Source organism: Pelodiscus sinensis, chromosome 2 (genome assembly GCF_052426305.1).
Source record: "Pelodiscus sinensis isolate ZL-2025 chromosome 2, ASM5242630v1, whole genome shotgun sequence".
NCBI classification, from domain to species: domain Eukaryota; kingdom Metazoa; phylum Chordata; order Testudines; family Trionychidae; genus Pelodiscus; species Pelodiscus sinensis.
The window spans coordinates 112,671,704-112,697,834 of record NC_143053.1 but is presented as its reverse complement, the minus strand read 5'-3'; the positions used below and the strand labels follow the sequence as shown (position 1 = coordinate 112,697,834).

The 26,131-nt window shown below is 42.3% G+C and overlaps 1 protein-coding gene across 5 annotated transcripts in view; it reads right to left on the bottom strand.

The window, feature by feature from the left end:
- Positions 1–3,705: 3,705 nt before the first annotated feature.
- Positions 3,706–26,131, bottom strand: part of NEDD9 (neural precursor cell expressed, developmentally down-regulated 9) — a 150,670-nt gene continuing 128,244 nt past the window's right edge. For all 5 annotated transcript variants that reach the window (XM_075921258.2, XM_075921259.2, XM_075921260.2 and 2 more), the window contains 5 exons: positions 15,397–15,498; positions 12,332–12,433; positions 10,642–11,862; positions 10,143–10,232; positions 3,706–5,653 (listed from right to left, as the gene is read on the bottom strand). In XM_075921258.2, coding sequence (XP_075777373.2) covers positions 5,144–5,653; positions 10,143–10,232; positions 10,642–11,862; positions 12,332–12,433; positions 15,397–15,498 — 2,025 coding nt within the window. In that variant the 3' untranslated portion in view covers positions 3,706–5,143. The remainder of the gene's footprint in view (positions 5,654–10,142; positions 10,233–10,641; positions 11,863–12,331; positions 12,434–15,396; positions 15,499–26,131) is intronic.

The following is a 26,131-nucleotide window of genomic DNA, read 5'->3' as shown; positions in this document are numbered from 1 at the left end:
CAATATAAAACATAGTTAGCAATATCCTCCATTGTAAAAGTAAATAATATCCCTGGATCTGGTGACGTCTATAAACTGGAATTAACAATTTTAGAGTACTGTATCTCCTTAACCTTCCAGCAGCTGGACTTCAGAGGGTGAGTAGTGCTAAATTATCTTTATGAATTAATCATTATACAGGGCTCTGAGGTAAGGAGCTGTTTAAGTTTTTATTTGGGTATGTCTACACTGCATTCCTCTTTTGAGAGAGGAATGCAAATGCAGAGGAACGAAATTGCAGAGGAAGCGTGGATTTGAATTTCCCACGCTGCATTTGCATTGTTACCAGCAAAGGCGCACTAGTAAATGAAATTTAACGGGGCCTGCTCTGATTAGATGTTAAAATGCCTTTGTCCTCAGAAGGAGGTCCGATCTGGAAACCAACGTATATGTCACCGGCGGATTTACCCCCCCTCCCCCGCCCCCATCCTGTTAAATAAACATGGCCATGTGTCAGATTCAAATTTAAAAGGTATACTGAAGATACAACAAGTAACAGCAACACAACACTGAATCGATAACCCAGCTCCTCACCCTCTGAAATAAAAGAAGATAGGAGAGATATAACTGGCAACAGAATATTATACTTAGTCCGTCAGAGGCAGCTTTGATGTTCAGGACCTTCAACCCTTTAGCTTAAGGTAGCTGTCAAGGGAGGAACACTGAGGCATCCCTGAGGATATGTGAGACGCTTGGTTTGCTGTTAAGAATCTGCTTGCACAACGGACAAACGCGCAGTTTGTGAACGATAGTCAAAGAGCGATTCTAAGTGCCGCGATGTCCTTCACTACAGCAGGTGTCGAACAATGTTTGAGGCTCTGTTACGGTCCCAATGATGCAGGGAGCAATCAGATAGCTAAGGCTCACGATGCTGGGTTATTGCCACAGTGTGGGCTGAAGCACCCTGAGGATGGCATGAATGGAATCAGGTAGGTCTGTCAGCTAGACTGGGTCTTCACCACCCTCTTCTCTTGTGACAGGACACCTCCTTCTCCAAGATGGTGCAAGAAACTGCCGACCCGATCTCCTCAGGATTCTAGATTTTATAGAGTTCAAGGCAGGAAAACTCTAAGGGTCTCTAGTGCAAAACAGGGCATAGTGCTGGGTGCAAAACTAGTGTCAGGTGCAGACTTCTGTACTATGTGCAGCACTGTGGTACAGTGTGCACAGCCATGTGCCATGCGCAGATAATGATTTTGGCAGTAAAAGCTTCTCAGGTTTCCATCTTGAATTGTTCCTCAGTCCACAAACTCCATTTTGATTTACATGGTTAATAGATGTCATACTGTCCATATGGTGCACTGTTCAGGGTTAACAGCATAATTGCATCTGGGCGCTATTTCAAAATACCCTATTTCAAAAAAAGAAATGCTGTCTAGATGCGGTTATTTCAAAAGAAAACCCTTCTTTTGAAATTACCCTTACTCCTTATAAAATGAGGTTTAAAGGTAATTTCGAAAGAAGGGTTTTCTTTTGAAATAACCGCGTCTAGTCAGCATTTCTTTTTTTGAAATAGGGTATTTTGAAAAAGCAGCCGGACGCGCTTATGCAAATGAAGCATGGGAAATTTAAATTCATGCTTCCTTTGCAATTTCGCTCAGCTGCATTTGCATTCCTCTCTCAAAAGAGGAACACAGTGTGATGTGGCCTTCTAGTCATTAGAAACCAGGGACTATTTTCACCTTGGCCAGCTGCTGTTCCAGGTCACAGTGACGCACATATAAAAGGCTCTGGCTCTCATTTCCAATTCCTTCAGTTATCCAGTTACTTTATTATTAGGTTTCGGAGGGGGGGGGGGTTAACAATTTTGAAGCAGAATATAGTGGAGTCATCTTAGAAGGTGCAGCTATTGCCTGTGATCAGAATAGGCATTGCATGCACCAGTCACCAAGTTCAAATCCATTAAGCCCAGACATTTCTAAATCTAATGTGCACAGATGCAAACTTCCTTTTGAAAGGAGTGGAGTAATCGGCATTAGGCATTAATTTGCACTCACACAAGATGGGACTTTCCTGACAGTCAACAGAGAGTAGCTCACAGAAAGGTGCAAAATTCTCTCCTGACTTCGAAAGACAGTTTCTGCTTTCATCCTTATGGTCACTGAAGCTCAATAGGTATGTAAGAGAGAAGCAAGCCCATTAGCACCAGTAGGGCATAATTTTTGGAAAGGAATTTTTGAGACTGAAAGCCACATAGCCATTTGGGATTTCGAGCCTTTGCCCCAGACATGCAAGACCTGAACCAAAGCTGAATTGCTAAGGCTCCCTCTGCTTGAGGCTGAGGGAATACAGACTGGGAGGAGTGGCTTTTCAGCATCCCACATGGCCTGAAGCATAGATGTTGGATTCAGGGGGCAGGGATAGAATTGGGCATGAGATGAAATGAATCCTAGAGTCGCATTGATGGGTACGATAACAAGATAGTATTAAGCTGAGAGGACACGTCCTCTCTCTCTGATGATACTTGTTCCACAGAACATTGCTACACATCAACAGTCTCAGGGGAAGGATAAACAGGGGTTCCATGAGTGAGATAGGGAAGTGACTAAATGGGTCCTTAAATATTGTGCATCCATTAACCAGGAACCCTGCAGGGAGATATCAGCAGCCTAGCACTGTTTCCAAAATCAATGGGGCATGGTAGTTGCTGTTGACCAACTGTGCAGGCTGTGGACCAATTGCGCAGGCACCAACTTCCTCTGGACTTCTTTCTTCACCTCCCGAATCTCCACACTGGTTACTCAGACAAAACCAGCCTAGCTGGGTTTTCCACAGACAATCTGAATGTCGTCCTACAGAGAGTGATCGCTACAAGCCAAATTCCCTTAAACCCTCTCTAGCTAGTGTTTGCCACCTTGACCTCAGCTGGTTTGAATGCAGTTTCAGCGATTCCCTTAGTGCAGGGAGACATTTCTGTGGATGCACTCTGTCTCCCAAGAACTTTAGCAGTATTTAGCTGGAACATTTGCTTCCACAGTTCACAGAGAATTGCAACGAAGGAATAAAACCAATTAACATGGAAACGTTTTTTTTTTTTAAAAAAAAGCCTTTGTGTATTTAATGTTTTTAAAAATACTCTACAAGATAACACATAAACAATAATGTAAGTTTGTCAAAAATGAATCCCCCTTCTGAACACTCAAAAGCTATTGACACATGTCTACATAGAAAACATCACAATAGAAAAATGGAGAAAAAGGTAGAAAAATCCTAAACAACACAAGCATGAAGCAGGTACAAGTGGTTTCTTTGGTACTTTTTAGCAATCCTATTTTGTTTATAAGGGGTAACTATTCTTCTCCTCTTATAAAAGTGAGGAGATCTTTAAATATTATATCTAATGCAAGTGCTGGGTATGATTCTGTTGCTACTGAAATCTCTCTGAACTCTCACTGGCTTTAATGGGAGCCGGTTTGAGCCCTCTGGAAACAACATTATGGTGACTTTCAACGGTGAGCAGACTTTGCTCTGGGATAATATATTTGGAAAGATTAACTTCATTTGCTGGTTAACCAATTCTGTTATCCAAGATAAACAAATGTGCTGCAATGAGGCATGCACTGGAGAACGAGTTTAGACATAAGCTGGAACAAAAATACCAGACGTCCTTTTGTGAAGAAAGACTTTACGTAAGTGCCTCCTGCCTTGGTATTTTACATGGTGTGATTTTTGTGTTTACACAAAAATCCAGCCTGGTCTTGTATGCAAACACTCAGAATACTGAAAGACTTGGGATAAAAGCCAGAATTATCACAAAGAAGTGGGTAACGATATTTTTCTTTTAAATCATAAGTACATTCAGCGTCACCTGTACTTCATTCCCTTAATCCTGATTGCCACTGTTCCAGTTAGGAGTGGCCACGTAATGTGAACTGTGGCCAAGTTACTGTGTCTGCTACATATGGAATTACCCCTTTTGAAACAGGGTGTTGCTTTGGTGACAGTGTAGCTCTGGAAACTTAATGGTGTGTCCCTAGGCCAGGAAGGATAACTTGGAACAAGTCTAAAGTTTGAGTGAAGTTCAGAGCTATAAAAGTGCAAATGATTCACAAGAATTTGCCATAGAAATAAGTGCTATTTTCTCTTCTTAAATTACAGGCCTTCTAATTGAGATGTTCCAAAATTGATGGCAAATTAAGTCTTTTCATGTGGAATTATGATGCTATGCATTCTCATTAATCCTGATCTTCTAAGGTGTTGTGTACCTTCAGATTCCACTGATGTCAGCAAGATTTAGGGACATTCAGCAACTCTCAGAGTAAGTCCCTAGGTCTGAAAAAAAATTACAACTTTAAAGTCTGACATATAATTATTTGCAAAATGCAAGGGAAGGTGGGAAAAACATACGTGAATTTGTATGGCTGGGAATTCTGCCAAGTTTCTGAAATGTTGTGTGGCATCAAGAAATTATTTTTAAATATATACAATCCTCCCTGTTCTTTGTGAGGGGGATCTATATATTATGCTGTATGTGGATGGTTTTTGCCCCGCTGGTTTGACCCTTGATTTATTGCCTGTTAACTTAAATATATACACTGTTCCACATCAGTGACTCCTGTAGTATGCAAGATAAAATCAAGGATACCATTTTTTACATAATTAATTCAAATCAAGTATGTTTGAGGAAAGGATTAGGGTTCCATTAGAACGATTACATCTACACCATGAATTGCTACAAATAGATTTGGCAGCTTTGTCCATGTGCCACATTTACGTGGAAGCAAAATACACACTATGCTCCCCCCCAAAGAGAGTGCAGCATCCAATTGATGGATAGGTTGAAAACTAGACAGTATATACAGTGATATGCATCACTTAACTGAGGCATACCTTTAAGGTGCTTGAATAACGGTGTCTTATGGAATGTAGCAACATATACATATATGGAGTGTATACATATATATATGTATATTAAAAAACATAATAGGGAAACAGATATACCCCTAGATTCCTGAATTTTAGATTTTCTAATCCATAAAAATGTATTTAAAATATTTCATATAAAACATCTACAAAAATTATGATATTTACATAAAATAGGACATGCTTCCAGTTTTTTTAAATAATTTTTACTGTCCATGGAATGGATTCCATTTTGTCCATTTCAGAATGATGCCATCTGTACTAGAGAGAGTTTAAATAGTCGGGCCTGATGGGACAGCTCTGTTACTCGGTCGACCATCTCCTGCAGTGCAGCCGGGGCGGGATAATACAAAGCAGCCATCTTGGTTGCCCTAACAATGTTCTTTAGCAATTCACACAGCTGGTTGCTGGAGTTCATCACTTTGCTGCGGATATCCTGAGTAGTCACCTGCCTTGTGAGTGTGTCCCCAATGAACACCAGTTTGTGAGCACTTAAAATGACAAACTTGCTGTGAGCGACAAAGATCCGTGGCGGCTGAGCGGCACTGACACAGTTAAAAAAGGCATCAGTGGCATTCAGGAGAGAAATGAAATGAGTCTCGCACTGGTCAGAATAAAAGAAGAGCAGCTCTCTGTCCTGAGAGCTCATAGAGCTGTTTGGAGTTTGAAGACTCTGAGGTGGCTTCCATTTTGAGATGTCGTTTTCCACAGGCTTTGTGATCTCTTGCTCCAGTTGCTGGAACTGATTGATCTGAAAGGCAAAGAGAAGAGACTATCAACATATCACATCATCCTTGTTATAATTCACAAACTTACCTTGCCTTTGATAAATGCAAATACATTTCACTCTGATTTCTTATTAGCCTGTAAAGTTCAGTTTCTAAATACCATCCCCAGAATATGTACATGATTTGGTCTGGGTATGTTACTCACTACTGACTTTGCAGCTCACCCAGATGAGGGCCAATTAATTCTTTATATCAGAATATACCATCATGTATATACGTTTATGCCATATATAGAAACTTTTTGAAGAGCTTTAAAAATTTACTAGGACATTTTTGTACCCCACTTCATATAAAAGCAGGTGCTTTATTTACCATAAGTCCAATTACACAGAGCCAGAAAAGACATAATCTAAAATAGCTGAGCTATATCTAATAGCTAACGGTTTTAAGACCTGATATATGGGGACATAACAGACTCAGAAACAGTTGCTGTCCATCTAACTCCATGGTGTCCAACCAGTTCAGAAGCAGTAGCCACTATAGTGGCTACTCCTATAGGGTATGTCTACATTAGCCCCCTAGATCGATCTACGGAGGCTAATGAGGGCAACCGGAATTGCAAATCAAGCCCGGGATTTAAATATCCCGTGCTTGATTTGCATGTTCCCGGCCGGTCGCCATTTTAGAAATTGACTAGCCCGAAGTAACTGCCCACATCTACATGTGGCAGTGAAACGGGATTCTAGAATAAAGCCCCTAAATCGAATTAGGTGGTAAACCTCATTCCACGAGGTTGGAGAGAGGTTACTAGCGGAGTTCCTCAGGGATCAGTTCTGGGACCATTATTATTTAATCTTTTTATTACTGACCTCGGCACTAAAAGTGGGATTGTGCTAATTAAGTTTGTGGATGACACAAAGTTGGGAGGTATTGCCAATTCAGAAAAGGATCGGGATATCATACAGGAAGATCGGGATGATCCTGTATATTGGAGTAATAGTAATAGGATGAAATTTAATAGTGAGAAGTGTAAGGTTATGCATTTAGGGATTAATAACAAGAATTTTAGTTCTAAGCTGGGGACACATCAGTTAGAAGTAACGGAAGAAGAGAAGGACCTCGGAGTCCTGGTTGATCACAGGATGACTATGAGCCACCATTGTGACATGGCTGTGAAAAAGGCTAATACGGTCTTGGGATGCATTAGGCGAGGTATTTCCAGTAGGGATAAGGAGGTGTTAGTGGCGTTATACAAGGCATTGGTGAGACCTCATTTGGAATACTTTGTGCAGTTCTGGTCTCCCATGTTTAAGAAGGATGAATTCAAACTGGAACAGGTACAAAGAAGGGACACTAGGATGATCCGAGGAATGGAAAACCTGTCTTATGAAAGGAGACTCAAGGAACTTGGCTTGTTTACCTTAACCAAAAGAAGGCTGAGGGGAGATATGATTGCTCTCTTTAAATATATTAGAGGGATAAATGCCAGTGAGGGAGAGGAATTATTTAAGCTCAATACCAATGTGGACACAAGAACAAATGGATATAAGCTGGCTATTAGGAAGTTTAGACTCGAAATTAGGCAAAGGTTTCTAACCATCAGAGGAGTGAAGTTCAGGAACAGCCTTCCAAGGGAAGTAGTGGGGGCAAAAGACCTATCTGGCTTCAAGATAAAGCTAGATGGGTTTATGAAGGGAATGGTTTGATGAGGTAACATGATCTTGGCAATTAATTGACCTTCCACTATCAGTGGTAAGTAGGCCAATGGTGGGAAGACAAGAGTTGCTATAGAGAACTTTTTTCTGGGTGTCTGGCTGGTGAGTCTTTCCCACATGCTCAGGGTTCAGCTGATCGCCGTATTTAGGGTCGGGAAGGAATTTTCCTCCAGGGTATGATTGGCAGAGGCCCTGGAGGTTTTTTGCCTTCCTCTGTATCATGGGGCACGGGTCACTAGCGGGAGGATTCTCTGCATCTTGGGGTCTTTGAACCATTGTTTCAAGGACTTCAATATCTGAGATATAGGTGAGAGGATTATTCTAGCAGGGGGTTGGACTGGATGATCAAAATGGTCCCTTCTGACCTTAAAGTCTATGAGTCTATGAGTCTTACCAATGTTAGGACGCCTATATTATACATCTGGGCTGTGTCTAGATTGGCCAGTTTTTCCGGAAAATCATCCACTTTTCCAGAAAAACTTGCCAGCTGTCTACACTGGCTGCTTAAATTTCCGCAAAAGCACTGACTTCCTACTGTAAGAAATCAGTGCTTCTTGCGGAAATACTATTCTGCTCCAGTTCAGGCAAAAGTCCCTTTTGCACAAAGCTTTTGAGCAAAAGGGTCAGTGTAGACAACTCAGATTTGTTTTCCGCAAAAAAGCCCCGATCGCGAAAATGGAAATCGGGGCTTTTTTGTGGAAAAGTGCGTCTAGATTGGCACGGACACTTTTCCACAAAAAATGCTTTTGCGGAAAAGCATCCGTGCCAATCTAGACGCTCTTTTCCAAAAATGCTTTTAACGGAAAAGTTTTCCGTTAAAAGCATTTCCGGAAAATCATGCCAATCTAGACACAGCCCTGGAGTATTATTGGTTTCTAAACTTGCTAATATTTTATGTTTATGAAAACTGTAAATTTATGTTAGCATGTTGGTGAGTTTCTATTACTATGACAGTGTTACAATTTTATTTCCTGATCTTTTTAGTGTTTAAAATCACAACTTTAAAGTTACACTGATTTTTTTTTTAAATTAGTGATGTACATATTTATACAGTGGGTGTGCATTATACTTACGTGTACCCAGTGAGGGCCAGTGCCTACATCCTCAGGAGACTGAGGTTCCGTTTCTGCCTCTACCACTCCCTGGCTATGTGACCTTGGAAAAGTCATTTTCCTGCTCTTGTGCCTCTATTTCCCCTCCTATACAAGCTCTGTGGAACAGCTCTTGTCCCTTACTGTGTGGTCTAAACTGCCTGCTTCTGTTGGTAGCATCTAAGGTATATATGTGCACAGTCCTGAAGCACAGATAAAAAAAACAGTGTATACCATGAGACATGGCTTCAGCAAGTAGAGCAAAGACAGGCCTGAAGGGCCTGGGTATGTACACAAGTGCACACCCAACATGCTCTCGACTTGCCCAACCCATGACTCACTGTCTCCATGGCTATTTTTAGCAGTGTGGAATCCTAGTGTCTGCTCACTACTGGAGCCTTCTCTTTCCCCTTCTGCAAGGAAAAGTGCTCCTCGCTCCCCCTTGCTGGAGCACTTCCCCACCTCAGGAAAAGATGCCTGCAGCTGGGAGGCAGGCATCTCCCAGTTGCCAGAGCCTTTCCCCTCCACAGGGAAAGACTCTGATGGAGGGAGGCAGCAGGAAAAGAGGCCAGCAGGCGACAGGCAGCTAAGAAAAGCTTGGTCAGTGTGGATGCAATAAGCCCAAGGTGGTTCACCAGGGTTGGCCCCTGTTAGGCTGCCAGCACTTTATTTACCTGTGTATCCACAGGGATGGCCACTTGCAGCTCCCAATGGCCACAGACCAGGTCACCGCTTCCCACAGCTCCCATTGACCAGAATGGCGATCCACAGCCAACAGGAGCCGTAAGCGGCCATACCTGCTGATGCAGAGGAAAATGAAGCCCGTGGCAGCCTGCCAGGGGCTAACCCTGGTAAACTGCATCTGGCCTGCAGGCCACTCATTGCGCACCCCTACCCTCCATGCTACCACTAATGGGGTGTGGCACATGAGTAGCCAATGCAAACACACTGTGCACAGAGGGACTTCTAGGTACATTGTAATAAAAAAGAATTAATCTCTTATACAGACACATTTTGAATGCGCTTTCAAGGGACAGATCTCTTCCCTCCAAAGGAGATATCTCTCAAGTCCACAGGTAAAGCTGCAGTTCTGCTATCTAATGGCAGCCAGGTAATGAACGAGAAGATGGTGCTGATTCCCATGCTATCTCCAAGAGTCTGAAATGACTACTTTGCCATCAAGGTTCTCACCTTCTTTAGTGCCTCCCAGGCTGAAGAAAATGTGCAAGAGAGGATGGTGCAAAACTTGCATGCTAACCACTCTCAAATTTGAGGGGAGAGTGAGTGGATAGCTTTGCCTCTGTTGTTACTATGCTGCCATTACATGGCTGGGACCTGCTCTACGGTAGACCTGGAAGGTCAGCTTAAGGTACGCAACACCAGCTACATAGAATACGTAACTGGAATCAGTTTACCTTAAGCCAAGCTTGGCGCCATCTCCTCTGTGGAAGGCCAATGGGAACAAACACTCCCATTAGCTTCCCTTACTCCTCACAACTGCGATGAGTACAGATGCCGGCTGGACCTGACCTCAGTGTTCAATGTATGGATCTGTACTAGACTTGCTAGTGTCTAGCTGCGATGAGTGAAGATGTTCCCCGAGAGATGAGCTCCTTTCCTTCTCTTGCATTTGTCTGAGATCTTATGGCACAAAATAGCCTGCCCGCTGCATTCCAAGTCTGACAGCTGTGTTGGACTGGACGTACCTGATGGTGCTCCAGATGCATCTTGTTCTGTTTGATAATGTTTTCTTTTTCCAGAAGCTCTTTCTGTTGCCTTTCAAACTCCTCTTTTCCCTGTTTTGCGCAAGAGGAAAAATAGACCTTGTGTCACATCATAATTCTCTGGAGTTACTAAATGCTCATCAACAGCATGGTAAACATACCTTCTTCTACTGCCACCTTAATTTGTAGCATACCCACGTGAGGACAAAGAGGAAATAGACCATGTTATGTTAGTGACAGGCTACAGCCATTACATATAGAGCAAACTCGTTTGACTGAATTTTTAAAAACTATACCCAGTGTGCAGTCTGGGCTGAATGAAGTTTCTCGGGCAACCTTTGATGTGCCTCCATTTAAAAAAATCGAGAGTATTTTGGTGTGACCGTCTGCCTTCTGTCTTGCCATGAACAGTTCTTACAGAAAGGAGCATGCGGAAAATCTTAATTTGCACTGAGCAGAATAATATCTCTGGCTCGCTTACCTGTAGGTGAACATAATCATAATCATCCATCCAGCTCTTCTCAGAGCCCTCGCTAGTGGTACTAGGGGGATGCTGGTCTTTGCTCAGAAGTGGGGGCAAAGAACTTAAGTGGTCCACCGTTTTCTGTCCGTGATGTAACAGCTGATTCTGAGGGCTGTGGTATGCATAGTCAGTTGTGTTCATAATGTTCTCCGAAACATTCTTTAAACGCGAGTTGCCTGAGGCCTTTTTGAATAGCATCTCTGCATTGATGCTAATGGTGGTGGTCAGTTGCTTGGCATCATCTGGGACTGTCCTTGCCACCATCACAAATCGGTCTAGATCATCCCACTTGTTTTGGGGTTTGTTGACTGCCAGGATGTTCAATGACCAGCTGTAGCTACTCAGGTCATGGCTGGTCTGAGTTAAGATCTGGTGAGAATCCTCCAGTCTCTGCAGCTCCCTTCTCATTTTGTTATAGAGACTGATCTCTGAGAGACAGGAAGCATTGACTGTGGCTCCTTTCGCAAACTGAAGATACTCCCCCAATGACTGCTCCGCTTTTTCCACAGTAGTGTGGATTTCATTGATATTTTTCTCCATGTACCCATAAGACCGCCAGTCTGTGTTAACAAAGGCCATGAGCTTAGAGACCACTGTCTCCACTGTCTGCTGAAGCCAATAAAGTCTCTCTATCGCTGTGTCTGGATCCAGTATTAATCGCTTGTCCTGAGAAGTCGAGGCTGAAAAAGAAGACTCCTTTGAAGTTGTGGAAGATGTAGACATGTTACTCCTGGTGCTTCCTGTGCTGGAGAAAGACAGTCTATTTATCCCATCTGTCACATCTTTCAGTCCTTTAGTGTCTTGTATAGTCTGCGGGGGCACATCATACACACCTTCACTTCCCTCTGTATTTGGACTCTTGCTGAATCCTGCCTGCTGTCCAGAAAGTGGAACTCCACGCGGAGTATCATACACATCCTTTTGAGGAGCAATCTGCTGACCAAGAAATTGATTTTGATGGCTCACTGGAATGTCATACAGGCCGTGTTTGCCTGACATTAAATCAGTAGGTAGAGGGATGTCAGTGATACATTTCTTGCTGAGTTCTTTTGTAGTGGAAGGAGGGATGTCGTATACGCCTTCTAGTCTTGCATTATGGGTCACTGAAGGAGGAAAATCCAGCAAGTTTTCCCTCAGTTCTGTATCCTCTCTGCATGCCGATGCAGGGATGTCATAGATCTGATGGGCAAAAAAGCAAGCCATGAGCGCAAAGGTAAAATAGCAAAGACATCTTCCATGGAACTAGCATTAACATTCAGGAGCAAAGTGAAGCCAGGAGAGAATCCTGGCCTCAGTAAAGTCAATGTAAGATTTGCCACTGACTTCAATGGGGCCAGATTTTCCTCCTGGATTTCATAAAGTCACAGTTTTCTTACTAATTACACAATGTTTGTCTTGATGGAAATGAACAAACCTTTTAAACGTAGAGGGAAAAATGTAGCTTTAGCTCTAATTTATAGTTACCCCCTATGTGAGGTTAGTAATTATGTTACAAAGTTTTAATATATGTGTTAAAAGCCTAAGGGCATGTTTAACGTACTAGAATTCAATATCCTTCTTCCGTATAATGTACACTTTTATGTCTAAACTCGTCTTCACTCTGACATGAAAACACACGTATGATCTACTGAAATTGCATTAGACTTACCCCCTTTATAGGTGGCACATCATACACCCCTTGAGCTCTTGCCTCTCCCGTTGGGACTGAATGCACAGGCCCCTTAACCGATGCTGGGGGGACGTCGTATATCTACCGAGAGAACAAATCGGTTACAGAAAGCCGAGCAGTCCCAGGATAGCTGTGATTTCAGAGGAGTTCTATTTTTAAATAGAAGGACAAAGGGGAGCAAGGACTTTTGCTTTTCTGAACGTGGAGGCTGGCGGGCAGATACTAAGAGATGAAATATGCTTTTGATCGCTCCTTTAAGGGGACTATGGGTTGGGCAGATGAAGTTTCATGGGAAATGCTTTATCTGAATTCCAGTCTCAAAGTTGAAGCAAGATCTGCACATAGGACCCCCTCATCCCTTTCTTATTTACAGATGCAAAGGGGATGGAATCCTGACAGAGCTCTGCTGGGGGGCCAGGTGGGAGAAAGAAACAGAGGAAGAGAGGTTGCCACAATGGCAGGTACACTTCACAAGACTGGATGTGTGCAGTGTGGGAGGGAGCGGGCCTGGGAGGTAATGGTGGGTACAGGGTTGCCACCTGTCTAGGCTTTCCCAGGATCATTCCTTTTTTTTGAGCCAGCTGTCCCGGGAAATGTGGAAGGACGTGCTATATATGCTGCCAGCTGTTCAGCTTTGGGCACTCAGGGTCATTCTTGATATTCTGGGTTTTTATATCTCCGGGATGGCAATGGTGGGTGGGGTAACTGCTCTCTGTGGCATCATTGTCTCTCATTCCCCAAACCTTTGAGTTTTAATGCTTCACCATATCAGCATTCAGCACCCTTGGCCAGCCTCAGTGATGTGGGACCACCCTACTGAGAAGGTTGCAGGGAGCAGACTAGTTAAGTGTACTACATGGTGTGGCAGGTGCTGCAATACAGTGGATTCTCCCTCCCTAATTTGATGTGTTGCCTTCTCTGGTGGTGCCTTGCGAGGATGGGCAGCAGAAACAAGGGGTGGGGAGAAGAAGGCGAGACTCCTCCTGTGGCTCTCAGGCTGTGCCCCATCTCTTTGTCCAGCAGGCAAGGGATCTCAGAGAAGAAGCGAGCTAATGAATTAACAAGCTTTTTGGGTAGACGCGGTCTGAAAAGGGAATGAGCAGCATGGCCCCCAAAGAAGGGGCGGAGACTAGGAAGTGGATCAGGCCCTGGCCTTATGGGTTCTTCAAGATGATGGGAGGAGATGCCACTTCCTGCTGTGAGAAGTGTGCTAGCTCAGCTTACCCCTCAAACTCTGCCCCCTTCCCTCCCCAGTAAAAAACACGGCCATCTCCTAGGCTTGCTGTCTCTGCTTCTTAGAGTGGTGCATGGCTCAGGGCTGTCAATTCAAAAAGGACCTTGGCAAGAGTCCAGATTTGGACCAAAAAAGTCGAGTCGAAAGGGGACTTATACAATGTCTGCTCAGCATTACTGACTGGACACCAAAAGTCAGATTACCACAGTCACTGTGATGCACCTTTGCCACTGACAAGGCAGGAAGAGCAGCTGCGGCTGGAGGAGGAGGGATCCTGATGGTGCACAGCACATGAGGAGCAGGGCTGCAGCTGGACTTGCAGCTCATGATGGCCCATCCTTACTTCTCAGCCTTCCAGGGCCCTGTGTCTCTCCGGCTCCTCACTCCAGGGTCAGACAACCTTCCTGCTGCCTCACTGTCACCTGACTGGGCACTCCATGTCAGTGCTTCCCATCCTGGCTCTGCAAACAGCAGGGAGGGAGTGACTAGGGTGCCTGTAGCATTTGGTTTTGAAAAAATAGAAAGTTGGCAACTCTAGGGCAGGGGCAATGGAGTCTTGCAGAAAGGAAGGGCCAGCCTGAATTAAACTTTTTAGTAGAGCCCTGCAAATCCATGGAGATGCGGATATCCGTGGCTCATCTTTGTGGATACAAATGCGGATACAACTGTTGTGTTGGTGCAGGGCTCTATTTATTAGGGACAGCTGGTGTTATGTTAATTTTATTGGGGGAGAGGTGGAGAAGAGCCCTGGCCCTGAATTAATTTTTATGGGACATCTAGAATTAATGTTATTATGGGAACCCTAATCAGGAACCACTCCCTCCCCTCCAAATCTGCCTTCCACTTGCATGGGTTGACTCCACTTCTCTCTCCAAACTCCCATGTCTTCAAGCTGCCTGGGTTATTATTTCACAACATCTGTTTAAAGAATTCATACAGCAAACACTCTCATCTGTCCATTAGGCATGACGATGTGCAGCAGAACTCAGGCGTTCCATATTTTGGTCATTTGTGTGACTCTGGTTCTTTGGTAGTTTTCTATATCCTTGAAATTCATAAGTGATGGGGGCCAACTCCCCCGTTTGTTCATGGGAGTAGGGGTACAATCCAGTGTCAGGAAAAGAATCTTGCAGACACTTGGTCAGAACAATCTTCTCCATGGAAGTAGCTAGTGCAGGGGACAACTGTGCCCCTACTGAGTAAACTAGTGCCAACTGTGCAATAACAGAAGGTGAAAACATTTCCTTTGCAACATATTTACTCTGCTTGAGTACTGTGTCTGACCAAAACAATAACTCCTAGCCCTTGGCAAGTATATGTGATTTTGATGTTTGTGTACTGCCAGATCTTAACATCCAATGCATTTTGTGCACAAGGAAATAGAGAAGGACACCTCACCAGACACCTAGTATGCACTAGAAGCACTACATTAGCAAACCTGCATTCATGCAGCTGCACAGCAGTAGCACATCTGGTAAAGATGCTCTAGGCAGCTGAGATAGAGTTCTCTTATCAGTATAATTACACCGCCTCCACGAGGGGTGGTAGCAATGTAAGCGGGAGAATGTCTCAAATCAGCATTGATGCTTGAGTGGGTGTAACTTGAGTTATTCGGGTGGGGGTGACATTTTTACATCCCTGTTTATAATTTTAACAAATTATTTTGACATAAGCCATAGGGTGGACTTATGCCAATTGACAAAATATTTTCATTTAGGAATGAAATAATGTCTCCTGCACTTCAACTTCAGATAAAATGGCAAGACTTTTTGTAGCTTTTCAGTATTATAACAGTTTTATTGGTACGTACCCCTTGGGAAGGACGAACTGGAGGAATATCATAGGTATCTTTCTGATATTTGGAAGGGAACTCATAAGCATAAGCTTGTCCTGTCCTGATTGGAGTTACTACCTGTAGGTTAAAAGAGAAGGAGATGAAAACAAAATTTCTCAAGGCTCTTAGCATGGGCTGTCTTAATTTGATACGATCCTCTACACAAACATCACAGTGCTATCAACTCCTACACTTTTTATCTGGCAATTTTATTAATGAACATCCATAGAGACAGATGTATTTTTAGAAGTGTATTCCAAAACTACCCTTACTGGTTACAATGAGATTATTATTTCTTCCACGAGCAGCTCTACTCCTGCTATAAAACTCTTCTGTAGTAATTATTTACTAAGGAGTCGAGTAACCTCATCTGGTTCGCCTTTCCTTTCTGAGTCAGGCTCTATGTACCTAATCTCTATCCTCAGAAATACTTAGGTACCAACAGGTTACAATGGGAATTAGATGCCTAAATACCTTGGAGGATCTGGACCTAAAGTCCTAATCTCTCAACCCTTACTAAAGTGAATATCCCAGAAAAACGTAAAAAACAACAAACAGTCTTGCAGCACCTTTAAGACTTACAAAACATATAGGTGGTATCTTGAGCTTTCTTGGGCACAACCTACTTCTTCAGATGAATGGACAAATGAAAGTAATGGCCCAATGACTTTGCCAGGACTGCATGTGTGAAGTTCTCGACAATGGAGCATTTGTTGTGGCTGTGAAGTTCCTTTAAATGGAAGGTGCTACATTCAACCTGCTAAAGCAGGAAATTTACTCTTGGGGTTTATGTGTAATTAGTCCACATTAGCAGCCAACAGACTGGAAAGTATAAGCAGTTCTTGCAACTACACTATGTGACAAAACAGTAATGGTGAGAATTTACATTGCTTGTGTTTTCTAAATCCTAAACTGCCACCACTTATTTCAAATAAAATGTTGTTAAAAATTAAATACATCACATCAGAGAGAACCATCTGCATCAGAAAGTTCAATGTACAGTAGTTTGGTTTAAAAGAAATGATACATAACCTCCAAAAACTGTATTTATAGTGGAAACATTGATATACTGAAAATTCTGTCCTTGCTCGAGTAAAGAAATATACAGTAGAATAAAGACACACAAAGACAGAATGTCATAGGATTGTACAAGAAGTGGTTTCAGGTTCAGCTGAGGAAAATCGTGAACAAGAGTTACTTAATTTTCCTTGTGACTATGTACAAGCCATTAAATAGAGTTTTTGAGCGCACTGTTGGTAAAGACCACACAACACTTTTTGAAGAAGTCTGTCTCCGCATCCTGGCCAAACTCCACTGTGAATTTTGCCTAAGCAAGGATTGCAGGACTGAGTCTCTGATATTCATGCTCTGCATATCTCTATTCTCCCTGCAAATTCAGTGGACTACACTGTTCTTCTTCACTTCCAGTCTTTATGTGTTTGGGAGCATTTGACTGTACCATTAAACAGCTGTTGAATTCCTCGGTAGAGGTGGCTGATGTCATTCCTGGTTTGTCTAGGCCAGATTCAAACTGATGCAAAGAAGTTAAGATGCCCTGGGAAGATAAGGAATGGTATTCACTTCCCGGGGAGTGCAGGGAGAGGTGGTGGTTTTGGTAAATTGGTACTTATACAGTGCCCTTACCTGGGTTTCTGCCAGAGGATGGGAGAGGGCTGGAACAGTTTAAGTTTACATTGGGGCTCTGATTTCCCACTTATGATGCCAAGCTGATATTTAAAAAAGGTGCAATTTATAGGTTCCATAGAAATTAATCTAAAAATTTATAAACTTTAATACAATAGGATCTATAGAATTCTCCATTACCTTTTATAGGATGATTAAACAGGAAACCTATGAGAAATTATAATTTGCCATTAATTTCTGCCTTTTTTCATAAAGGATCACCTTGACCATTTCCTCTGGCCAAATTTATATATTTCTGGAGTTGTACTGTCTGCCTGTGGACTCCAAGGGGAGTGGGGTAGGAGGAATAGCTAATCACCCTTTCTCCGTGTGGTTTTTCTGTCAGCAGGGGATGGCAGAGCAGCTCCTGAAGTGAATCTGGCCAGCATATATAGTCTGTAATGTGTTTTGGGATCCTTCAGGGTGGAAGGCATGCTATGAATGTAAGACATTATTAGCTTACTTTTATTAGACTGGCAGACGCTGAGTAAAATTCCAACTGTGGTACCAAAAACCAGTCAAAGACAGGAATGAATGTAATGCAAATACAATGAACCTCATCTGGCCTACCAATAGGTTTACATAGTAATGCTGAGCACCATAATGTAAAAGAGATACCTTGGAGTCAAAGGACTTGCTTTTAAGAATGTTTACTCAGTATCCTTTCCAGGGGTTTCTAAATTGCAGTGATTCTTTTGCATTAATAATAAGCCCCCAGGGTTTCACCAGCAATCCTCCATTAGTGCAGCCATTGCAAATTAGAAACAAAAGGTTGTTCCCTGAGTAGCCATTATCGTTAATCCTTTTCTTTAATGTGAAAACTGTGACGTCAGGCTGGCTGCTTAATAAATTATAGAGAAATGCTCTACTGCAGCCTTGAAGAATTGTAGTGCTCTGGAACTCAGCCAAAGATACCAGTACAGCCCTGGAGAGGCGAGTTGGGGGTGGTGGGTGATTGCTAAATTGTTGAAATCCAAAGTTTCTTAATTGCTTGTTTGCATTAAAGTGCACTGGGAATCTGCCATAGAGCAGTCAAACTGTATTTAAAAGCAGGAATGCTGGATTTCCAGTACTGGTACTCCATAAATGGACTTCATTGATATCAGTGACAGTTTCAGGCACAGAGGGCTTGAAAGATCAAGCCTAAACCTTTGGATTTTATGTGTGGCTATTAACAAACAAAAAGCAATTGTTTTTAACTGCGTTTTTATGTTCTTGAAATTGCATGCCTGAACAGCAATGTATCTGTTTTAATGACATACTTACCCTGTACAGGATGGTATACATAGAACAAAAGCTGTATTACATCTACAAATAGTTCTAGGAGACGTTTACCCTCAAAACCATGATCTCTCTCATGCAGTAGAATCTTGCCCATGGAATTATTCTTAAAGCACACCAGAGTGCTCGGATTTCTCAGAAAAGACTGAAATAGTTGACTACTGAAAAAAGATCTTCACCTAAATCCCTTTTTTTTTTTTACCCAATCTAATGCTGTATATAACTATTACATGGATAATCCTATATAACTAAAACTAAACTAGCCTTGTCAAAATGAAATAAGTCAAGTACATTCTGTGATGCAATATCCTTTTTACTGTGTGTGTTTTGTTCCCTTACTGATTCACAAATTCAGATAATCCACAATGGGGAAATAAGGTCTCTCCACAGTGATAAGTGCCTGATTTTCTGAGGGTGGTGGATGCTCGGCGATTTCAGAAAATCAGGCCTTTTATAGTGTGTGAATCGGGACAAAATGAAGGCATCAAAACCACAAATAGTTTTTAAAAATCTTGGCCTAATTGTTTAATCTTTGCTTTGGTTTTTTTTTTTAAAGCCAAAACAGTACTCTGTAATCTAATGTTAAACATCTCAGAAGAAAGGAAATGTCAGTATGAGAAAACCTTTCCTCTCTTATCTCTACTCTGGCATGGGGCATTAGCCCTTTCTGGTGTTTAGGAATTTACTTCCTGACAAATATCAATGAACTCTAGGTTGTCTGTCTCTCTCTCTCTCTCTCTCTCTTTTATTTTTATTTTTTTTTAAAGAATGCCTGTGGTCATCTAGCTTTGAAAAATCCTGCATTTCAAACCAGCAATTTTCCTTGTTTACGCATTAAAAGAAACAGATGGTGAGCCCACAAACCATCTATTCCAACATTCTCAAAACATTGCAACCAGTGAATGCATGCAGAGCAACTAACAGGGACCAGATTTGGCTCTGGTGAAACATGTAGTGAACGTACAGCAAACTCACAGCATTAAAAACAAAGACAATTGAGCTGGAAGTTTGTTCTGTTCTTACTGAGGGCCATGCTCCTCCAAAAGCAATTGCTTGGCCCTTTTCCATGCCAGCTGTGTGTTCTTTACCCAGGAAAAAGAGCTGAATATCCATGTATTTTGTAAAGTATCCAGGCCTAGGGCTCATTAAATCCCTTTTCCTTACACATAAGGGAAAACGCTATATTTCCAGCCTTAAATACTCAGCATTAAAATGGGATAAAGGCTGCAATAATGTTCTTACAATATGTAAAAATAGGCAGATTTTCATGAGTCCTGCAGGTGGAGGTGGATTTTAAAGTGCAGCGGACTTTTCATGGAAAATGTTAAATGTCATTAGGCCAAATTTTATTCTCAATTTCACTTGTGTAAAGCTAGAGTAATTCCACTAACACCAATACAATTATTTTGGATTTCCATTGGCTTGAGCGAGAATGGAATATGGTTTATTAGTAAGATACTTATGCACTATTTTCAGTGCTTTGTCATGGTGGGTGCATATCTTTGCCCTGTTTTACCAGTAAGCAATCAGGCAGGTTAAGTGATTTGACCAAAGTCATTGCAGAGAGCAGAGCTAAAAATAGAACACAGCTGTCCTAATTCCCAGTCTCAGATCTGTAGCACAGATCCCTACTGACTCTTGCAGGTTGGTGATAAAGTAGCAATTCAGCACATATGATCTTCTTTATTTTTAGTCCATCTGGGGCAGAGGAGTAAAGAGTTTTTCATAAAAAATATAACAAAAGGATATTTTTGTTAAGGTTTAACAGCACAACCCTTACTGGTGCTGGTGGGAGAGCTGTACACCTCCTTTCCATCAGGTTAATCTGTGCCTGCTGCTAATTCCCCATTCCTTTGCCCTGGCCCAATCTTCTTTCTATTGAAATCAGCTGGGATTTGCCATTGGCAAAGCCACACTGTAGAGGAAAAACAGAGGATGAAGAGCTTGGTGGTTGTATTAGAAACTCTAAAGTCTTGAAGCAGGAAAGATGGCTAAAAAAGAGTAAGTAAATGAAAGAAAGCATACAACTATCAGTTTGGTCAAGTGCTTTTGTAAATGTGTTCAGAACAAAAACTGCAATTACCCATACAGTGTTTCCCAGATTCTTGGAAGGTTTCATAACAGCTGCTGGTTTTGTTCTGCAAAGTGGAACAAACAATCAAAGAGAATATAGGGAAATTCATGTGAGAACTTGAAATGAATTTGAAATGAAATGGTTTCCCCATTGTCTTTAACTTTTCCTGGGCCTCTGAAGGAAAGAATGACTCAAGTCATCAGGAAAATTCATCTTATTCCATATAGACAGAGAGAGGTGCATCTACTTAATATTTTCTTTTGGGAACTGGTGGCTTATTTGAGCAGCAAGAACACGTTAGAAACTGCTGTCTGAAGATACTAGAGGAACAGAAAAAACTTGCTAATAAAATTCATTTGTTTTTAAAAGCGAACCTAGTCTTTCCTCCCTGAAAGTGTTCATTTTAAAGCAATGTAGCCAGATCTCAAATCACTAACTGAATTACCTGATATTTACCCTCTACTAAACAGTATTCCTTGTCATAATAAATGAACAAAGTAATATATTACAAAGTAACCTTGACTTTGTTTTAACTGTGTGTTTACTTATTAATAATCTACTAGCCTTAGTGACATGACAATCCACCTGTAGTTAAATATACTAGGGGTACTCTTACTTGACTCTGTCTCCTTTCTTGAGTTACTGTAGACTGCATTGTTATACAACATGTTTTCAAAGACACTCTTTAAGTAGAGTTTAACCACAGCTAGTTTTTAAGCCAGCATCACTAATTTACTGATGGTGCCTCTTGTCAGTGGAGAGGCTAGTTAGTCAATGGGCATGAAAACGGAATTACCCATAAAAAGACTGTCATAGTGACAGGGTAGCATGCAGGAAGGAATCATATCAGTTTCTTGTATTGTACAAGAATAATTGTACAAGGGGGTCCTGTGAGGTGCAGGGCAACCTGGAGGATTACCGGGGGACCTGGCCTGCCCCCACATTCACCAGCAGTGGAGGGAGCCATGAGAAGTGGTGCAACCAAGCCCAGGCTGTTTTACTCTGGCATCTCTGAGTTGGGTCACTCTGCTTCATTGCAGTGGTGGGAAGTGGAACATCCCGTCCACTCTGCTCCCCCAAGCAAACCCAACTCCCAGCCATGTTGGGGAGCGCAGGGGGCTGGAGATGGGTGTGTCTGCTTCCCACCACTGTGGGGGAGGGAAGGAGTTGCTGCTGGCACCTGGCCCTGGTAATTCTCTGGGTCATGTCACTCAAGAGAGGGCTTGGGAGAAGGGGTGAAATGGAGGCAGGTGGGATGGGACCTGGGGCAGAGGTGGGGAGGTGCTGACTGTACCTTTCTATAGTGGCTAGGACTAGAACATGGGTATATAGTACTATCAACACCTATTGTAAGGAAAGATTGAATGAATAAAAGCATTTTCCTTTTGGATGGAATATGGTAGTTGCTCCATTGTCTGATGGAAAATTAAGAATGAGATTCTGTAGTTTGTGGCTCTGATTTTTTTTTTTAAGTTCCCACATGACTTTTCTTAAAAATAAGCTTCAGATGTTGTGATGAGAGTAGGTAAGAAGAGATGAGGAATGCTACTCCTAACGAACTGTTTGATTTCATGTTACTTCATGCATCCTAAGAAACTCCTGCTTTTCTTCCATTTGTCTATTTGCTCTGCTTAGGTTTCAGTCTTACAAAGACTTAAATGTATGTACAGGCAGTCCCCGGGTTACGTACAAGATAGGGACTGTAGGTTTGTTCTTAAGTTGAATTTGTATGTAAGTCGGAACTGGTACATATTGTAGGGGAAACTCTAGCCAGAGCTCAGTTTTATTCTCCCACACCTCACTTCCCTCAGTCCTTTATTCTCAAGCTGAGGTGTGTGCTGAGAAAAGCTGCTCTGTGTCTCCCTGGTATGCTGGGGGGGGGGGGCGCTAGCTTCGTGTCTCCCTGGTCTGCTGGGGGGAAGCAGCTAGTGCGGGGTTGCCTCACCCCGTTTGTAAGTAGGGATCCGATGTAAGTCGGATCCATGTAACCCGAGGACTGCCTGTACTTTAATTCTGTGCACAGTAAGTTCTAATTACAATAATGCCTAAAGTCAAGCATGTGTTTTGGACCTTGATTCAAATCAAAGAAGAGGGGTGATACAGGTACAGCGACCTGAAACTCACTTGGCCAGCCAAGGTTTTACAACATTGAGCTAAGAAAACTACTTCCCTGTAATTCTCGCTCAGTGACAGATCTGCCAGTTTATTAAGGTATTTTCAACTATGCATTAATCTTCATTTAAATTACCATATATCTTCTTACTAGTTTTTTACATATGAAGTTATTTTAAATGATCTGATTCTCAGCCAGCATAAACTAGCACAGCTCTGCTGACTTGCATGGAGTTATGCTGATTTATACCAGCTGAAGGTCTAGCCTGGAATCTTTCAACTCTGATTTGCGGCAGCTGCTGCTTGGGATTCCAAACATACATAAAATGCAAAGACCCTTTCTGCAGGCTCTGCAGAATGAGCACGAACAGAGAAAAAGGATAATCATTTGTGCCACATTTTCACTGGGAAAAACACATTGCTTTTTATGACTTGATCCTTTCAGGCCCTGCTCCTACGGATGTCAACATAAGGGCCGTCTGCCAACAATATCACTAGCAAAACTCCCACTTCAGTAGGAGCAGGGTTCAGGCAGGCAGTCCTTGATTGTAGGGTTGGCTAGGAAGGAGGTGCTTCTGGGCCCCTGATAAGTTAATTTCTTTTTATAGATACCGATAGAAGGTCAGAACAATATTTCTGAAGATAAATTTGTCACTCAAGGGAGGGTGCTTCTCAGAAGAGGAAACTCATCCAACATTCTTTACATGGGTTTAATTCTCTCCCTCTGTGAAAATTAATCATTTTAGACTGAGGGACCTCATGATTTTTATGTCAGTGAACTCCCACTGCCACTTAGGGTCTGATACAGCACAACATTTGTGACACACAGGTCATACACTCAGGAATACTTGAAGTGAATGATTTGTGCATGGGTGGAAAGGTCTGATGGATAAATCTCGTTCATAATGCCTTGGGCTCATCTGATACTGGAAAAATGTACTTTTTTGTGCTAAAGAGTAAATAATCCTTCTAGCAGCCTATAGTTTAAGTTCCATTTGAAGTTAAAGTTTTAGCTAATGATGGATAAAACTCAGTAGCTCAATATTAGGATGATTGACCCCACTACATATATTTAAAATAGAATTTTTCTAACATAGGATGACTAACCTGTTTGACAGACAAAACAATAGACTATCAAGGCACAATTTGTTGAATGCAAAACATTTTTACTGTTGATAATGATAGTACTAGAAATATTGTTGGAAAATGTGTGTCTGTTGAAATCAAAATGCCTTGTGAAATTCAATCACATTAGCTAAAATTTTGTTTTGGAAGATATTCCACCAGTGCCTAACCATCACATTTTGATATTTCTGGAATGAGTTTTCATATTGAAATGATCTATGTTTTAGAATGTTTAAAATTTTCGATTATATAATTCACATGTTTTGAACTTTTTAAATCAAAAGGACATGTTTGGTCACCCTAAAATGAACACAGACATTTCAAATCTTTCTTGGAGGAGAATTACACATTTTCAATTTTTTTTTTTAATTCAAAATTAAGCTAATACTGAAATCCTTCACAAAATGTAACTCTAGATTTTCAAAGGAAGGAAGGGTTTTTTGTTTGCTTGTTTGTTTGTTTGTTTGTTTGTTTATAAAGGTAAGTTCAGAAAGGGAAAAGACATGGTTCCACAACACACAGGGGTGGGGAACCTTACGTGGGATTGGGGGTTACTGACCCACAGGACAATCAGTTAGCAGCCACACAAAATTGACAAGCAACCAGACCAAACAAAAAACCTCTCACTGACCCAGTCCCCAACTGAGAAGCTGCAGGGTGAGTGAGAGAGATGGAGGGTCAGGGCTTACCTGACCTGAATTAACTCTTCTGGGGGACTGGGGCTAGTAGATTTTTATGGGGCCCCTCCGAGTCTCTAAGGGAGAGCCAAAATGATTCAATGTGCAGGACAGAGTAGCTAGGAAGTGGGCTGGGCTAAAGGTGCAGGGTTTGGGCAGGAGGTAGAGTGCAGGGCGGGGTGTGTAGTCTGGGTGGAATTGGGAGTGTGGGAGGGGGCAGGGAATGGGGGCACCTTTGTGATGCAGTTCCCAGGGAAGTGCAAATGACTCTGTGTGGGTCTGTGAGCTTCAAGAAAGTGCTCCCTGCAGGCACAGCTCCTGCTGCTCCCATTAGGAGTGACGGGGGAAGAGGCAGTGCCTGTAGGAAGCACTTCTCTGCAGTAGACAAAGCAGCTTCCTACCCCCTGCTAGGCAGAGCTGGCCCATGGCTTGACATGATTGGGCCCCTCATGGCTTGGGGCTTCCACTCCACAGCAAGAGAAGGTGCTAGCACTGCTTGCTGGACATAGGTACCCTACCCCTGCACAACAGCATTGCTAATGGCTGATGTGAGGCACGAGAAAGAGATGACTGTGCACACAATTCTGTTCCAATTTAACTATGGGTACTTAATGGCACAGAGAGCCCATTTATTAAGTTTGCAGATGATACAAAGTTGGGAGGGGTTGCAAGTGTTTTGGAGAAAGTTAAAATTCAAAATGATCTGGTCAAACTGGAGAAATGGTCTGAGGTAAATAGGTTGACATTCAGTAAGGACAAATGCAAAGTACTGCACTAGGAAGGAACAATCAGTTTCAAACACACAAACTGGGAAATGACTGCCTAGGAAGGAGTACTACAGAAAGGGATCTAGAGGTCACAGTGAACCACAAGTTAAAAATGAGTCAACAGTGTGACACTGTTGCAAAAATCCCAAACAACATTCTGGGATATATTAGCAGGAATGTCGCAAGCAAGATATGAGAAGTCATTCTTCCATTCTACTCTGTATTGATTAGGCCTTAACTGGAGTTTTATGTTCTTATATTTCCTAAAATGGACTCAAGACATATATTGGGCCAGACCTAAGGTTCATCCTGTCTGGTATCCTGTCTGCCGACATTGGCCGGTGTCAGATGACGCTGAGGGAGTGAACACAACAGGTAATCCTCACGTGATCCCTCTCCTGTCATCCATTTCCAGACAAACAGAGGCTAGGGACACCATTCCTAGCCATCCTGGCTAATAGCCATTGATGGACCTAACCTCCATGAATCTATCTAGCTCTTTTTTGAGCCCTGTTAAAGTCCTGGTCTTCACAACATCCTCTGGCAAAGAGATCTACAGATTGGATGTGGACAAATTAGAGAAAGTCCAGAGAAGAGCAATAACAATGATTTAAGTACAAGAAAAGATTGGGGGAAAAAACACCTGTCGGGATGGTCTAGATGGTGCTTAATTCTGCCATGAGTGCAAGGGGTTGGACTAGATGACCTCTTGAGGTCCCTTCCATTGGTCCCTCCTGGGAGTCTAGGAGTCTATTATTCTATTTTGGTTAATTCCTAGGAATGAGCTGTACAGATAAATCACATTTATGCCAATATGACTGCATTCATACTAGGGGGTTATAAAAATGTAATGACCCCTCATTGAAAAGTAATTTTTTTCTAGCCCTGATTTTGTCGTATGAAAATGTTTGCCATCCCAAAACCAATTTGTTTGAGTAACAAGAAATATTTTAGCCAGATCAGTTAGGGACACTGTCAAGATAAAGACCCCA